This window comes from Photinus pyralis, unplaced genomic scaffold (assembly GCF_008802855.1).
Source record: "Photinus pyralis isolate 1611_PpyrPB1 unplaced genomic scaffold, Ppyr1.3 Ppyr1.4_LG8, whole genome shotgun sequence".
Taxonomy (NCBI): domain Eukaryota; kingdom Metazoa; phylum Arthropoda; class Insecta; order Coleoptera; family Lampyridae; genus Photinus; species Photinus pyralis.
The window spans coordinates 36,376,151-36,392,188 of record NW_022170819.1 but is presented as its reverse complement, the minus strand read 5'-3'; the positions used below and the strand labels follow the sequence as shown (position 1 = coordinate 36,392,188).

The window sequence follows — 16,038 nt, the reverse complement described above, 5'->3', positions numbered from 1 at the left end:
TTAATTTTTGGAAGTAATTTCCCAAGGACTTAACATAGTGACAAACGGATGAACGGACGAAGCAACCACAATAATTAATTTTTGGAAGTATCACGTAAACAGTAAATTGTAGATTGTAACACGGATGGGCATACAGACGAATAGAGGGATTTTCTACCTACAGAGAAAATAAGCCGGAAATACTTTTATTTACCCTGTATCATTAACAGTCAAGTCAAGTGCGGTCCTGTGTTAAAATAATTGAATTTTTTAGTTGTCAAAAACAAAAAGGAAAATAAATCCCTAAATGTCAAAAATAATGGATTCCTGTTTTTTGTGCATGTTTTGCTGATAATAACTTATCAATCGTTAACTAAATAAATATAATATGTATTAATAATATCAAAACATAGTAAAGATTTAAATGAACGATTAAAAACGACAGTGAGAATTTACCGTTTGACGTCGCCATATAAGCGTTTGAAAGCTAAAATGGTGGCATTGAAATGTTAGAAATCCTACAAATGTTTTTGTTTTTATTTAAGTCTAAGTATCGTCGAAAATGTTGTCTGGCGTGGATCCTTTCGTGCTATGTAATTGTCATTTTTGGTTGTGGTTGTACTCAGGCCGAGGCAAAGTGCCACGATTCCTCTAGCTGTGGAGGTAATGGGGTATGCAAGAACGATACAACATGTGTCTGTTACGATGGTTGGCAAGGCCCCCAGTGTCAGTTTTGCGGAGGTAAAGTGAGGTGAGTGAATATCATTCCCACTTTACCTAATCGAACTGCATAATTTCGCATTGATTATCAGTTTCTTGCTTCCTGTTTTTAATGAGGGCTTTATTTAATGATATCTTAATTACATTTAAACGAGGGTACTTCATCCTTTTGTTCCATGTCAAATTAGTCGCAGCTACCTTTTGTGCTAAGAAGAGCTTAATTTAATGCGAACCTTTTACAGTATTAAGACTTGGACCAGGCATTTTGCGTTTAAAAAAAATTCCTCTGAGAAATAGTTACTAACATGAACTGACTTTGATGATCTTCAGTGCATTCAGTTTAGATATTTATTTTTCGCCAAAAGAAATTTTAAAGTACATATTTGTAAAAACATACAGGGTGGCAGTGAACATTTTGGAGTTGACGGTTTGAATTTGTTAACGCTTTTGAGTCACAGCCGAGGTCACAGCATATGATAATGGTGTTCATATCACCAGGGCAATAACCTGCACTTCCAATGACAGCCACAACTTAAAAGATTTTTGAGCCAATGCATTGTCAATGTCAGTAGGTGATATTTTTTCCAGACGTAATGTTTTAATAAGTATCATGTTTATTCAATAGATACTTTGGTATACCTGTCCCCGCATACATTAACTGTGGCACAAACAGACTCCAAGCGACTTATTTTTTCTATAATTGCCGTTTTTGTTGATTCAACACATACAGGGTGGTCTTAGAAATTACCATTTAGATATTTTGAGAAATCTGTTTAATTGTGAGAAATTTCCGAGTTTAAATTTTTGTTACTAGTTCTAATTGCATCCATAACAGTAGTACAGTTCTAGATTTTATAAAAGTCCCGCAAATTTGCCTCCAAAAATTATGATCCTAGAAAATGGGTAGAAATCGAGGTAGAAATTTTAATTTTCAAATATTGACATTTTGACTGAGATTATACTTAATGTTCTTTGATGTAGTGGCAAAATAAAATTTTAAAGCGTGCATACCGAGGTTTCTCAAAATTATAAACCAAGTTATAAACTTTCATGGAGATCCAAAACACAAACCATTTCCCCTAAAACTGTAATTGTTGTAAAATTCAGAATTTTACATGCGCAAAATAATTTTTTTAATTCGCCATTAGGTTTACTTTTACATTTACTCGAAGTGCTTACTTACAAAATTTCATTTAAATATCTTGACAAATTAAAAAACGGTTGCGCATGCAACAAATTTGTTGATTCGGCATTAGATCAAGTTGTTGTAAATGGTGTTTGATTGTTTTGTGAGTTATTATTATTATTATTATTATTGACAAATAAAAAAAGAGTAAAACAATTTTTTTGATTCGGTATTAGTTTTACTTTTATTCTAGGTGCCTACATACAAAATTAAATAAAAACGCTAACACTGTCCATCAATTAATGTTGAACACAAAATAAACAAATTCCACTTGTGCTCGCATTGCACATGTGAAATCAACACGTCATGATTGATGTCGTTCGCAATTGTGCAATCTCCTTGGAAACAACTGCAATCTTGATTATTATTTTTTTATTGTTTAAAATCAGAAATCTTTTATCAAGGGGGAAAATATTGTTTAAACAATATTATTGTTATATTATACAAAATATTGTTTACACAATATTTACGCTAGTATAAATCTATAATACCTCCTGAAAAATGGTGCTGGCAAAAGGAAAATTACGCAACTGCAGCACCCAGCAATGTTTTAAAAATTATATTTTGCTTTTGCAAAACTAGGATGTGGAGCAGCGTGTGGTTGCAGAAGAAGTGACCTTCATTGCTCATCTGCCTGCATTATATGCAGTGGAAAGTGACTACGATAATCACACACCATTTATAGAAGATGAAACCTTGGAATCTCAAAATAATGATGAAAATTAAATTTCCTTCTTTCCCGTGCCGTACAATAAATCAATAAATTTACAATACATTATTGTAATTTTAATATACATAATAGTTTTAATCTTTTGATACTTATGTAAAAAAACAAGTATAAATTGTGCAGATAAAGCGCATTTTTGAAATCGAAATACCTTTGCAAATAATTACGTTATAAAGTAGTTGCATGCCATATTTTTGTTCGCCAGAGGTTTAATTTTGTTGACATTTTTTTTAAATAACGCAGCTAAAGCAAACTTTTGAAATGAGGATTGTTGTATTACAAGTTGGCATTCAAATTATACGTCGTTTAGTATAAGAACAGTCGCGCAGGTAGCCGCCCACTGCAAAACTTATCTTTTTCTTCGCATGGGCTAGATAGAGATAAAAATATAATACCATAATTTGGGTACAGCTCACAGGCGACCAATTTTGTAATGGGCGGCTACCTGCGATGATTGACATGACCGTTTTTATACTAGAAGAGCAATTGTACTAGGCTCGCCCCTGTAACTTTGGTAGAATTGGCAGTTTTAGTTGGTTATATAAGTAAAAACTATGTGGAATGTGACCATAAATTTAAAAATTCTTACCAAAATTGTATATTTCACCCAAAGCCTATTCTGCCGATATTAAGGGGTGCGCTTACACACAGTAAAGTGTGGGTTTTTCGACCATTATTTTAGATGAATCGGGTAGATTAGAGGGAAAACCTATCTAGAGCTGCAGAACTATTCTATATGCAATTGAAACTAGCCACAAAAATTGAGTTTTTAAAAAATGAGATGCTACAAGACGTTAATTAAAGGAACTTTTAGTTGTTATTCTTTTCTATGTAATTTCTGCTGTTACAATTTATGACAAATATTGCATACATTTCTCTACAGAATGTACTGGCAATATAAAAAATATACTATACTATACTATACTCAAATTCTGTATTATGATGCAAATCTTTGTAGTGTCTATATCTAATTTATATTTTTTTTCACTAGGCTGGGGGCCCAATCTGGCATAATACACGACGGCCTAGGAAACTATTCAATTGGAGTTAAATGTAGCTGGTTAATAGATGCGCCGAACTCTTCGATAACTTTACATATTGAAGAATTCGCGACGGAGTGTGGTTGGGATCATTTATACGTGTTCGACGGCGACAGCGTCGATTCGCCGCTCCTGGCGGTTTTTAGTGGGCTAATGTACAAAAATAAATATAGCATACGAAAGATTCCGGAGGTGATCGCCCATACAGGTTCAGCTTTACTTCACTTCTTTAGTGACGATGCCTATAACATGTCCGGTTTTAATATATCGTACAGACTGAACGCGTGCCCCTCGAAGGTTTCCGGGGTGGATTGTTCCGGCAACGGAATTTGTATAGACGGTGTGTGTACGTGCGACGGTAAATGGGACGGGATAGCGTGCCATTTATTGAAATGCCCGAATAATTGCTGGAGAAATGACAGTAGGGGACGGTGCGAGCCGGAGAAGGGATGTATTTGTGATAAGTCTTGGAGAGGCGAAGATTGTGGGCAGTTGGCATCTCAAGGGTACTGGGAAACTGTAACTCCTCAAGGTTACACGCCTCCTGGGTCGGCATCACATGGTGCTGCAGTTTGGAGGGATTCGATGTATGTGGTTGCCGGAGAAATTTATAATAGAGGACCTATGTTGAATGTGTATGATTTTAACGGTAAGAATGGTTGTTTTTAGAGGAGTTTCAGTTATAGGTAGACAGGATTTAGAAGCTTATACTGCATTCATTATAAGAAGGTAGTAGATGGCGCTGTGTTTGAAGATAAACACACACAGGAAAAATATAAAACGGCACCAAATTATTGTAAAGTAGAAATATTCAGCACTGCAAACAGAAATAAATCTTTCACAATAACAACTAATGAGACTTCGGCAATTTAGTTGGCAAATTTAAACTACCACCTTACAAAATTCACTAGTCGTTTTATGTTTCATTGTAATACTGACTCTGTTTTAACCAATCACAGTGAAGGTCAAAGCCTCCCTATTCTTTCTACCGGTACCTTCTTAAAATGAATACAGTATAGGTTCGAGCATTTCAACATCGTAAATGGGGTGTTCGATGATGCATTTTTATAATCAAAATTTAATCTCTAGTGTACGAGTATATTTAAAACGTTTAACTGATAATCGTCAATTTATAGTGATAGTTCTGTAGGTGTTGTAGGTTTTATAAAAATGAATCGAGATTACAGCCACCATTTATCAATTTGACGTGATTTTCACATTACAGACGCAGGTTGTTTTAAGGAGCTATTAGGGTTCTTTAGTAGTAAAGAGAAAAAAAAACACATTTTCTAAAAAAGAAGCTAAAATATTATGTTCTTTAACTACTGATTCTATGTTTATATCCAACCTGATATTGTCATGCTGTTTCTGAAGATATTTTGATCCATTTTCCCAACGAAATTGGTGCACAAATAGTTTTATGTATAAACACCAAAAAAGGGAGAATCGATTTAAGTATTAATTAGTGGTCAAATACTCCCAAGTTGGACTTGGCAATAAATGTATAATGGTAACAATTTAATAAAAAGTGGCAACAGTGTCAGCGACAAATACCACACTACAAGCGCTCGATCAAAACAGGTTCAGTAAAGCCTTAATTACCTTGTAATGCCAATCTAAATATCCACTTACACTGCGATTTCCATTACAGATGCGTGTATAAAAAAACAAACCCTAAACTGAATTCGCCACAGAAACTCCACGTCTTTATTAACACTTAAACTTTTCTCCGAATATGTGATACAACACTTCACTGTTAAATGACGTAATAACATTCTTCAATGACCTTAAAATAAACAAAATGCTCTTATCTGAACGGGCACCTGCATCTGTTTACAAAATTAATTAACTTTTAGGAATAAGCGCAACGCTTATCTATGACCGGAGAAGAACATGAGACAAGCCCTTGAAGACGTTCCCCATCCCATAACAGACAATCTCCTTTACATTTGTATATTTTCTATTATATTTCTTCAATGAAATTGAATTTAAAATGTGGTTTATTACAATTAAAAATGTATCAGAAATACCAGAAATTGATTGCTAAAATTTGTAGGTAATGTCTGGGAGTCGCCGCATATAATCGAAGGGCCAGTTTCGCTGACGCGCCGCTATGCGCATTCCACTGTTTTATATGGAGACAAACTCTTTGTGTATGGTGGCGTGGTTGGAAACAAAGGACCGACATCCGAACTTTGGGCGTTTGACATTAGCGCCAAAACGTGGGAGAATATTACGGTAAAGGCTGAATCGTGTAACGGCAGTTTCCTTCTTTGCGGCCCTTTAAGATCTGCCGGGCATACGAGCACCGTGGTGACGAATCTCAATAACAAAAAGGCGGATAAAATGGTCGTTATATTTGGGCATTCGCCTAGTCTGGGATATTTAAATACCGTCCAGGAGTATTATTTCGGCACGAGAGAGTGGCACATTGTCAGTACACGGGGATACCCCGTGAAGGGCGGCTACGGTCATACTGCCAGTTGGGATAAACTTACCGGGAAAATTTACGTGTACGGCGGAATTGTTTCCGAAAGTGAATCGACCCAGCTACTGAGCCGCCATCTATATTCGTACGACGCAGACACGCGCATTTGGACGTTACTCACTGATGCGCCCACAGCTCGTTTTTTGCATACTGCAACGTTTATATCTCCAGGATTAATGTTAGTGTTTGGGGGGAATACACACAATGACACTTCGCACAGCTTTGGAGCAAAGTGTTACAGTTCCGAGGTACTCACGTACGATGTGGAATGCGACAGTTGGCAAACTTTGAATGTAACATCAGAATTGCAATCTGATTTGGCTAGATTTGGCCATTCGGCTGTAATATTCGAATCCGCCTTATATATTTATGGAGGTTTCGATGGTCAAATGCTTTCCGACATGTTGAAGTATACCGCCGGCTCATGTTCTCATTTAACTAAATCAACCGCATGTCTTAATGCTCGAATTGGTGTAAAATGTGTTTGGGATCACAAGAACAGTAAGTGCGTTCATATTCAAGACATTCCACGAACTTTATTGTCAGATGGAGACGGTGTCATCAGCAAATGTCCAGAGGAGGCTAGATCGTTTAAAGCGCAGAGCGAGATACAGAAGGTGGACAAATGTGAAAAGTCCGATAACTGCGCCGGTTGCGTGCAAACCACCAACAAATGTATTTGGTTCGAAAACGGAGTTTGCACTTTCAAGAAATGCCGCGAAAATTGCGCCGAACGGGAGATTACTAGTCTGGATCAGTGCCCTGTTGATCCTGCGCCCACTTGCAAACAACTGCACACTTGCACGGCATGTAGTTCGCAATTGTCATGCAGATGGAAGTACGAAAATGCCAAGTGTACAATATTTCCGACATTGGTTAACACTACAACTGAACCTTCCGAACCGATACAGTGCCCTAAGGTTTGTGCAGAATATACCTCTTGCTTAAATTGCACGCAAGAGGAATGCATTTGGTGCCAAAATGAAGGAAGATGTATTGATAAAAATGCATATACTGCAAGCTTTCCATATGGACAGTGTAGGGAGTGGACCACTGTTAGTACTAAATGTAGAAGTAAAGGGGAAGAAAAATCACAATGCAGTTTTTATTCAACATGCGCGCAATGTAGGGATGATCCAGCATGTGGTTGGTGCGATGATGGTTCCAAAACAGGATTGGGAAAATGTATGCCTGGAGGATATGCAGGTAATGCTGCTTTTTATTTTTTAGTTGCTAAACATACACTAAGTGCACTGAAACTGTAGATCGCGCTGTCGTATACAATTAACGAAAGTCCCTAAATATAGAAAGTACCGCAATCCATTGGGCTCGTGTGTTAGAGAGAGAACGCATGATTTTTGCCCAAAAATGGCGGAAGTTACCAGATTCTAGTAACTTTAATGTTAGGGATTGTTCCACCTGTTTGGAGATATCTGTATATATTTTTATAAAACATGACAGTACTATGAAGTTAGGTTATAAAAAATTACAGCTATTCAGATTTTATTTGTCAATTTTTTTAAGTTGGCAGCAAATTTGCCCAAAAATGGCGGATTGCGGTACTTTCTATATCTAGTGACTTTACAATTAACATTTAATAAAGCGTTTGTGCCCAAGGCAAGGGGTATAAAAAACTTAAAGGTGTTGGGGAAAACTACCAATTTTAACATCAAATGTAGTTTCACACATCTTGTACTTCTTAACTAGAAGTTACCTTAGCAATCTTTCAATGTATTCACATTTTCATTGCTAAATAATATCAAGAAATGTTCAAAACGCATCTCAGTACTCTCGTCCTGTGTGATACTTCATTGGGAAGAACCTCAAACTAGTGCTATATGAATCGGACATGACAATGCAATACCTTTTTTGCATCACCGAATCTTTGATGGTATAACATGTGATGTTTGACAATGTATAGGTTTGAGAATGTTATCTCCATGTTGGTTATACCAATGATGATTTTTCTTACTGACTCATTGCTCCTTAGGTTATAGCTTATTCCGAGACTCATTCTATGAAACTTTTTTTGGTTTGCCTATATAAAATACCTGTTATTTTGAAACGTTGTGCTCAGATAATGAGCCAATTTTAAATAACCTATCAAGATCAAAATTGATACGTTACCTGAATTATACCTTTAAATCAATAAATACTGTCAAATGCATCATCTGCTACATTTATGATGCAAACGTTATAGGTTACAATTTAAATGAAAAACAATTCTATGTCAGTTTTTTAACTCCAAAATCTCTCTCAGATCAATACAATATTTTTGAAATTCTCAATTTCAACTATATTGTACTCCTAGAGTCTTACTCGTAAACGATATAATGAATTGTTCCGAGAAACGCAAACGTAATTCAGTTTAAGTACACATAAAATGTAAACAAACTAACCTTGTCTTGAAACAGATGGTGCGCCTGTGACGTCATAATCAACACGTAGATAAACAGGTGAAGTTTTCACAATTTACGGAAAGGTATAATGACGAAAGCAGAATTATGACAAAGTCCTCCATCCAATCTTACATCCTTTTCTTTGATTCTTATGATAAACTCTTCATAAAATAGTGTTGACAACGAACAACTAAAGCTTTGTAGGTAAAATGAAATTTGTCTGAGAACTACTCTCACACAATCAAGGCATTGTGTGCCATATATCGTGGTAATCATAATAAAAAATGCTACTTAATACAGTATCTCGTACAGTATGTACTTTTTTTAAAGGCATAATAGTTATTTATGCATCAAGGGCATTAAGGCGATATTTATGCCGAGGGCGACAGAGCCCAAGGCGGCCCGAGGGATTGTAAGTCGCCCAAGGGTTAAATATTGAGTAATGCCTGAGGTGCATACAACATTGTATTTTTCATCGTTCCAAAGAATGCATTTCCAATATACAAATGTCATGATTATATTGTTTGTCCAACATTAAAGTGCTTCATACGAATCAAGTTGCATCTTTTTTATGACATAATGTAACTCCATCAATCAATTTGACGGGCCGTTTGAGGGCATAATGAGATGACAATCCATTATGCCCTTGGGCGTAATAGACTGCTTGTCATATCACATATGACAGATATAATTGACATACAGGGTGATTCCTATAGTACCTGCCACCGTTTGGGAGCGTGTAGGTGGTGCGTAGGGGAGTATTTTGATATAGGACACTTGGGGTCGGAAATCTAAAATAAGGATGCCAGAGCCAAATTTACCTTCTGGAATTTCGCGCCTGTAGGTAGGCAACCCAACCGGCCGGCGGTGCACACGGAGCGATCTCAGGCGGCGATGTGTGGCTGACACTTGATCAGAATTTTTTTTAACCCCACGAAATCCCGTCTGCAACGACGCGTATCAAGTGAATAAACACTATGGCAATAGTATAATAATAGTTGGCTAGATGTAGGAAGTGCATTGAGAAGAACGGTGGCCACGTTGAACACTTGTAAACGTTATTGCTTTTGACTGTCGTTTTCCCTCCTTCCCTCCCATGTCGCTTCCTCGCGCTAACTCGCTCTGCATCGCCCCGCGCGAAACGTCGGTCGGTTGGGTTGCCTACATACAGGCGTGAAATTCCAGAAGATAAATTTGGTTCTGGCGCCCTTATTTTAGATTTCCGCCCCCAAGTGTCCTATATCAAAATACTCCCCTAGGCACCCCCTATACGCTCCCAAACGGTGGCAGGTACTATAGGAATCACCCTGTATAATAGGCAAATGAAAAATAAAAAAAATTAAGTTGATGATTTGATGATTTCTCTGAAATTAAAACATTGGCCTCGTTCATTAGACACAACAGTTGTAGCGTATCGATAACAGTTGTGGTCTTATGTCACAATCTCTACTTTGACATGCATAGCGCTACTAAAAATGGCCGATTGCTCCGAAAAGAGCGTAAAAGTAGCGATGTAATTATAAGACGTATCAGTAACTGTTCTCGATGAAGACTTAAATTTTTTGAACATAATCCTGGCTACACTAGAAAAATGTATCTTAAATCCTGAGTCCTAATTTGGCTTGACTAAACACACAGCTGATCATTTACAAACACAAATTTTTTCAATCAATAATGCTGTAACAGGAAAGGCACTCAGGGCCTGCAAACTATATACCACGCGTAAGCGATCGATTGAAAAAAATTTAATTTAACAGAAGCTTCTAATTATTTTAATAAAATTAATAACATCCGGTCATAACTGCGATTTTCTTTAACAGACGCACAAGAACACAAACATCAACTGATGTTGCTTCGTAATTTTCATTTCGTTACTTTTACTCTGGATTTAAATAAATTGTTGTAACTTTAAATATAAAAGTGCCTTTTTCGTGTTGGATAACTTTACTTTATCGGGTACTGGGAAACACTTTAAAGAACAACCTCACTTTGCGAATTATTGTTTGATAGGTACAACACTCAAACTACTTCTCCATTCGTGACACAACGCTTGAGCTTAACTCGAACTTTTGTGTTTCATAGTTATGATAAGCTGAATATTAAGACAAAGGACATAAATCGATCGAGATCTCGGTAATGGAATAGATGGATGGATTTTTCCGCGTTTCACCATTACATATTGTTGTGTTTTTTTATTAGGCCGCAGTTGGACGGCATTTATTTACTCTGGAAAGAAGTTTATTTCCCATTTTTATGCAGAGGATCGTTGTTTTAGTTCAATTAATGCTCGGCCGGAGTTAATTAAGAAACTTAAGTCTGGGAAAATCGAATCCGTAATTAGTGTGTTTAAATGTAATAAATTTTGTCTTGTTATTGTTAAATTCGTGGAAGTTAGCAGAGTGCACGCGCTTTTCACAAGTGTTACTTTAGCTAAGGAAACTTAGTTGTTTAAGAGCGAATTTCATAGGAATTTTGACGTGTTAAAACTCGTAAAAGTGCCAGTCTAAGTTGATTTACGATCGGTAATAGTTTTATTTATGCAATTATGTTATTGGTCCGCGGAGTCGACCGTTAAGTTTTATCGGCTCCGAGATTCAAATTTTACATGGAAAAGCGTCGCAACGAGATTTGACGATAGCTGGGGTATAAATGGTTTTGAACAGCGAAGAGAAGGCGCTTATTGTACCGTTTCGCGAAGCCTAAGTTTTGTCTTATGTGAAGATTTTTGGAAAGTTTTTTGTAGCGGCGTTTGCTAAAGTTACGCCAGTTTATTCATCGTCTTTTGTTATTTGAAAGTCCGGGAACGTTTGGAGTACGCCGGCATCGAGGAGTTTTAAGAAGGTCTTTTGGAAGGAGTTTGTTGAAGGGAAACGAGCGGTACAATAATGCCATTTTAGCAGCAACATTTTCGTTTGCGTTGTATTTGACATTATCTGGAGTAGGCGGAACGTTTGTTTAACGCCAGCATCGCCGAGGAGCTGTTGGAGTAGCTGTGTCAGCACGTACCTGGGGCTGTGTTTGTGTTTTTGTGTGCATCGGTCGTTTGTGCATTTGAAAAAAAGGATTAGCTTGTACACAGATCGTGGGTACTGTCATTTTTGTTTTAATTTAATTGTAAGAATCGCCGTCTGAGACGGTTTTGTGTTTCAATTCGTGTAAGTCATTTTTTTCAAATTCAAATTTAGCTTTGTAAATTTTTTTGTTGTCATTTATTATTTGTGTGTGTCAAAGTAAAGGTCAAGGATTCGAGTCTCAAATTTTAAGTTTTCTTTTTTTTATCCCGAGTGTGAAAGGAGTTTGGTAACCTAAAAAGGTTTGGATCATCGGTGGGACTTAAATTTCATTCCAGAAGTCAGTTAACAAAGGATTATTTTATTTGGAATTTAAGGGAGGTATTAGCCACCGACTTGGCGAGGTTGCTACCCCTTGTCCGGACGAAAAAAAGGGGTAGTCGGACTCATTTTACGGGCCCTGAGATTTGTGTTTTAAAGAGTTTTTGTGAGATTGAGCTAACAAGTTGTGTGGATAGTTTCAGTCTTAGGAAGTTTTCACAACAATATATACGGTAAAGCTGTTTTTGCGTCACACTGATCTTCCACATCAAAAATAGGAAACCCAGAACCTAGAAATCACAAGGCACACATTTTGCAACTTATCCATGAAATGAAATTGCACTTTCTATACTAGTACGTTTACCACAAATTAAACACGGCATTTTTATTTCAATTTATTAATTGGAATGTTATTGCTTTGGCTTACGTATTTTTATTTTCGTTAAGACACCGTAAACAACCCTCAATTTTAACGGAGGATGTGAAACTGAATGTTTTAATCTCGGTTTTAATTTTTGTGGAAGAGAATCCAATAAGAAACTTAAGGGAAACAGCAGCCGAATTTAATATCTCTTCATAATAACCTATCCGCATACTATTTAAGGTCGTTTTTATTAAAATCTAGTACGACGCGCGCATTTTATTTCGGTTGCATTAAATTAAGCGTATTTCAGAAGCATTTTTGTCATTTAAAAGTAGACATAGGAAATCCCTATGTCTACTTCTAAATGAATAGCACTGTATATGATCTAAGGTTCCGTCATTGTAAGATATGGAATATTTAGGGCCAATTGAATGTCAGCTTGAACCGGAAATTGCTCGTTTCTGATTGGATAAATAAACTAAACCACTTTGAAAATTAGACAAATGGCTGCCGTTCTACCGCCGCGCCGATTGGTTTCAACCGCCGCGCCGATTCAAGCTGAAATTTCATTAGCATGTTTATAAGGGACTGTCTGCTACCAAAATAAATACTGTTAGTTAAATTTATGCTACTTCTTTTATTTCTAACTCGTGTTGGGAGGCGCTATTATGACCACTTTCTCCGTCCGTCCGTCCACGCGAAGTCTTAACTACTCGTACAGTTTTCGTTCTTTCTGCATTCAGTAGTTTATCGCTCTGGCACCTCAACCAAGAAAAGTATTGACGTTTAAATTGCAAAAAATCAGATGTGCGCATGCGCAAAGTAAAAGGTAAAAGTTGTTTGTGCCATTTTAAAAGGTGCTAACATTATTTGAATAAGGGATGTTCTGTAGACAACTACACAATTGAGAAAGTGTCTTTCACGTGACTTCTCATTGGTGCCACGCCAATCGTCTATAGAGTATCTGATTTGTCACAATAGGTACATTTTATCGCACGCCCTGTTTTTGCAAGTCTCTAATATTTTCATCTACACCTTTATAATACCATTATCTGTAAAGGTCCAACACTGCACACACGCTCTCTACCATCGAGCACATGCCCTTCGGAAAGGTGGCATTTTACGACTTGCCCTGCATGTCAGTGTAATGGACATGCCAGTTGTCGAGCCAACACCAGCACTTGTCTGCCATGTCGCAACTTAACGATGGGGCCCCATTGTGAAAGATGCGTGCCCGGCTATTGGGGAAATCCAGTAAACGGTGGAAAATGCCAACCGTGCGAGTGCAACGGGCAAGCCACACAATGCCATTCGGAATCTGGTAAATGTTATTGTACAACGAAAGGTTTAGCAGGTGACCACTGCGAAAAATGCGATGCCACCAACCATTACCACGGAGATCCGGCAAATAAAGGCTCTTGTTACTGTAATTATCCTCTAATTGCAAGTATCGTTGATTAAATGCTGCATTTTAGATGATTTAACAATTGACTATCAATTTACCTTTAACTTATCGAAGAAGGAAGATCGCCACTACACGCAAATCAACTTTAGAAATTCGCCAATTAAACCAGACATCGACGCCGATTTTCAAATTACGTGTTCGGTTATGGCCAAAATGAATATTACGATGCGGCGAGCTAACTCAAAAGAAGAAAAACCGATATATACAAATCACAATTGCACTACATTCAAATCGAGATTTACAAAATCCGAATACAGCTTCGGTATCGAAGATAATGCAACATTAACTACATTTTATGTGTACGTTTATGACTTTCAACCACCCTTATGGATTCAGATATCGTTCTCGCAGTATCCCAAATTGAACTTACAGCAGTTTTTCATCACATTCTCCACGTGAGTATTTATACGCAAAAATTGAGTTTGTATTTACAAGCTGTTTGACAGATTGGGAGTGGGGTAAATTTCAAGTGGGATGTGGCGTACCACACTCGACAAAGACTTGATATTAATTTTGTAATACTCATTTACTGTATTTTATTATAAATGCTTTGAAAATATATGAAAAAAAAAGTGAAAAGGTGTCTGCGAACTTGACAAACAGCAACAATGGATATGAATACAATAAAATTGTTGAATTACAATAACTTTGATTGACCAATTACCAAATTAACAACCTTTAATGTTTTCTTTTTCAATTCAGACAGCCAACGTTTGATACTGTAAGCAATTAATAGGTTCATAACTAATATCGGCGTAATTTTGTTCACAGCTGCTTCTTGCTACTGTTGCTGGTAGCAGCTATTTTATGGAAAATAAAGCAAAGGTACGATATGTACAGAAGAAGACAGAGACTCATGGTCGAAATGGAACAGATGGCCTCGCGTCCATTCTCGCAGGTTTTAGTGGAATTAGAAATGAAGCCAAATTTAGAATCGGAGAACGCAATTTCCATATTATCAGATTCAAAGCGTAAGAAAAGAGATGCCCCTAGTCCGATCGCTCTAGAGCCTTGCTACGGTAACAGAGCGGCCGTTTTGAGCTTGTTAGTCAGACTACCGACAGGCGGTGAGTCCTATACGATAAAGGGGCAATCGGCTGGTCTGGCGATAGCGAGTGCGCTAGTAACACTTGGAAATCCAAGGAAAATGAGCATAGATCAAGTGAAAGCCGATACGAAATCTGCAAAGTCGAGGAAATCTCAAAGTCAACATCCGGATAGCTGCGTATAGTTTATATTTATTCCTAAAGATTTTAGGTGGTGATATTTTTTTTAATTTAAATCTCATTCAGTACTGATACCACTGCTTTAATGTTGTATATTTTTCGTTTTTAGAAACTTGTTGAGATCGTATGATCAAGTCCATGTAAGGGGTAATTGTCCAAAGACATAAAACTTTAATATACAGATGACTATGTTCACATTAAAATTTATAATCTGCCACTATTAGCAATTTATTTACTAAACTTTATTTTCTTAACTTATTGGACTGTTCGTGGTAGATGTTATAGGTATAATATGCAATTAATAATTGCCAAAAAAAGATATAGTCATTAAAATTGTTTTTGAATAATTATGTATTCTTCTCTAAGACACATAGTTTTATAAAGTTTTTTGTATTTAGGCATAAATATGTGATAACGGTTTTTCTAATGAAAGGAAGACCAAATGTATAATTTAAAAAATATGATTTTTTATTTGTGCAATTGTATATAATTTGTTGCGGTGAAAATACGATATGCAGATGAATTTACTTAAGCGAAAGTATCAAAAAGAAATTTTAGTTTGCTTTGAATATGAATACTCCACATAATTATACTCTTTCCATTTTACAATTATTTAAATGGGTTTGCGTGGTGTACGAATGTTGGTATGAGTGATATGTAGTGTGCTTCGTTAATAAGGGATTATTTATTTTTTTCTACACAGATTTTGTATCTATGAATGTGTTGTTTCCTTCTTTCTAACCGTTGTATTGGTTTTGTTTGGTCGAAAAGCTGTACTGAATATTGTCTGAATTTTATGACCAAACATTGTAATGAAGACTTAAAACTTTGTTTTCACCATTTAACATTGTACTTGTTCGGTAGTGGGGTAGTTTTTTTTACTGGTACTGATTTGAGTCACTAGTCTATAGGCAGAATATAATGTGCGATCCAGATCTCATGCTATTATAAGTTGAAATTTTTGACAGTTTACTTTTTTAAAATGCCGTTCCTTTAATCTCAATTGTGTAATAAATTTTGAAAAATCTGTTTTGTAATTTAATAGCCAGTTCTATATATTTTCTTTCTTATAAGGTACAATAAGGAAAATAACTAAGAAGAATACGTAGGAT

General features: G+C 36.5%; 1 protein-coding gene across 2 annotated transcripts; it reads left to right on the top strand.

Annotated features, from left to right (window-relative positions):
* The first annotated feature begins 272 nt into the window (after window positions 1-272).
* On the top strand, window positions 273-15,953 carry LOC116177839 (attractin). 2 transcript variants are annotated; one of them, XM_031496972.1, is made up of 6 exons: window positions 273-730; window positions 3,604-4,301; window positions 5,709-7,346; window positions 13,296-13,661; window positions 13,711-14,095; window positions 14,472-15,953. In XM_031496972.1, exons 1-6 carry the CDS (start codon window positions 486-488, stop codon window positions 14,929-14,931), a joined length of 3,792 nt encoding a protein of 1,263 aa, XP_031352832.1. In that variant the 5' UTR covers window positions 273-485; the 3' UTR covers window positions 14,932-15,953. The 2 variants fall into 2 exon arrangements, with proteins under 2 accessions (XP_031352832.1, XP_031352833.1); XM_031496973.1 differs by lacking the exon at window positions 14,472-15,953 and adding an exon at window positions 14,147-14,455.
* The last annotated feature ends 85 nt before the right edge of the window (window positions 15,954-16,038 follow it).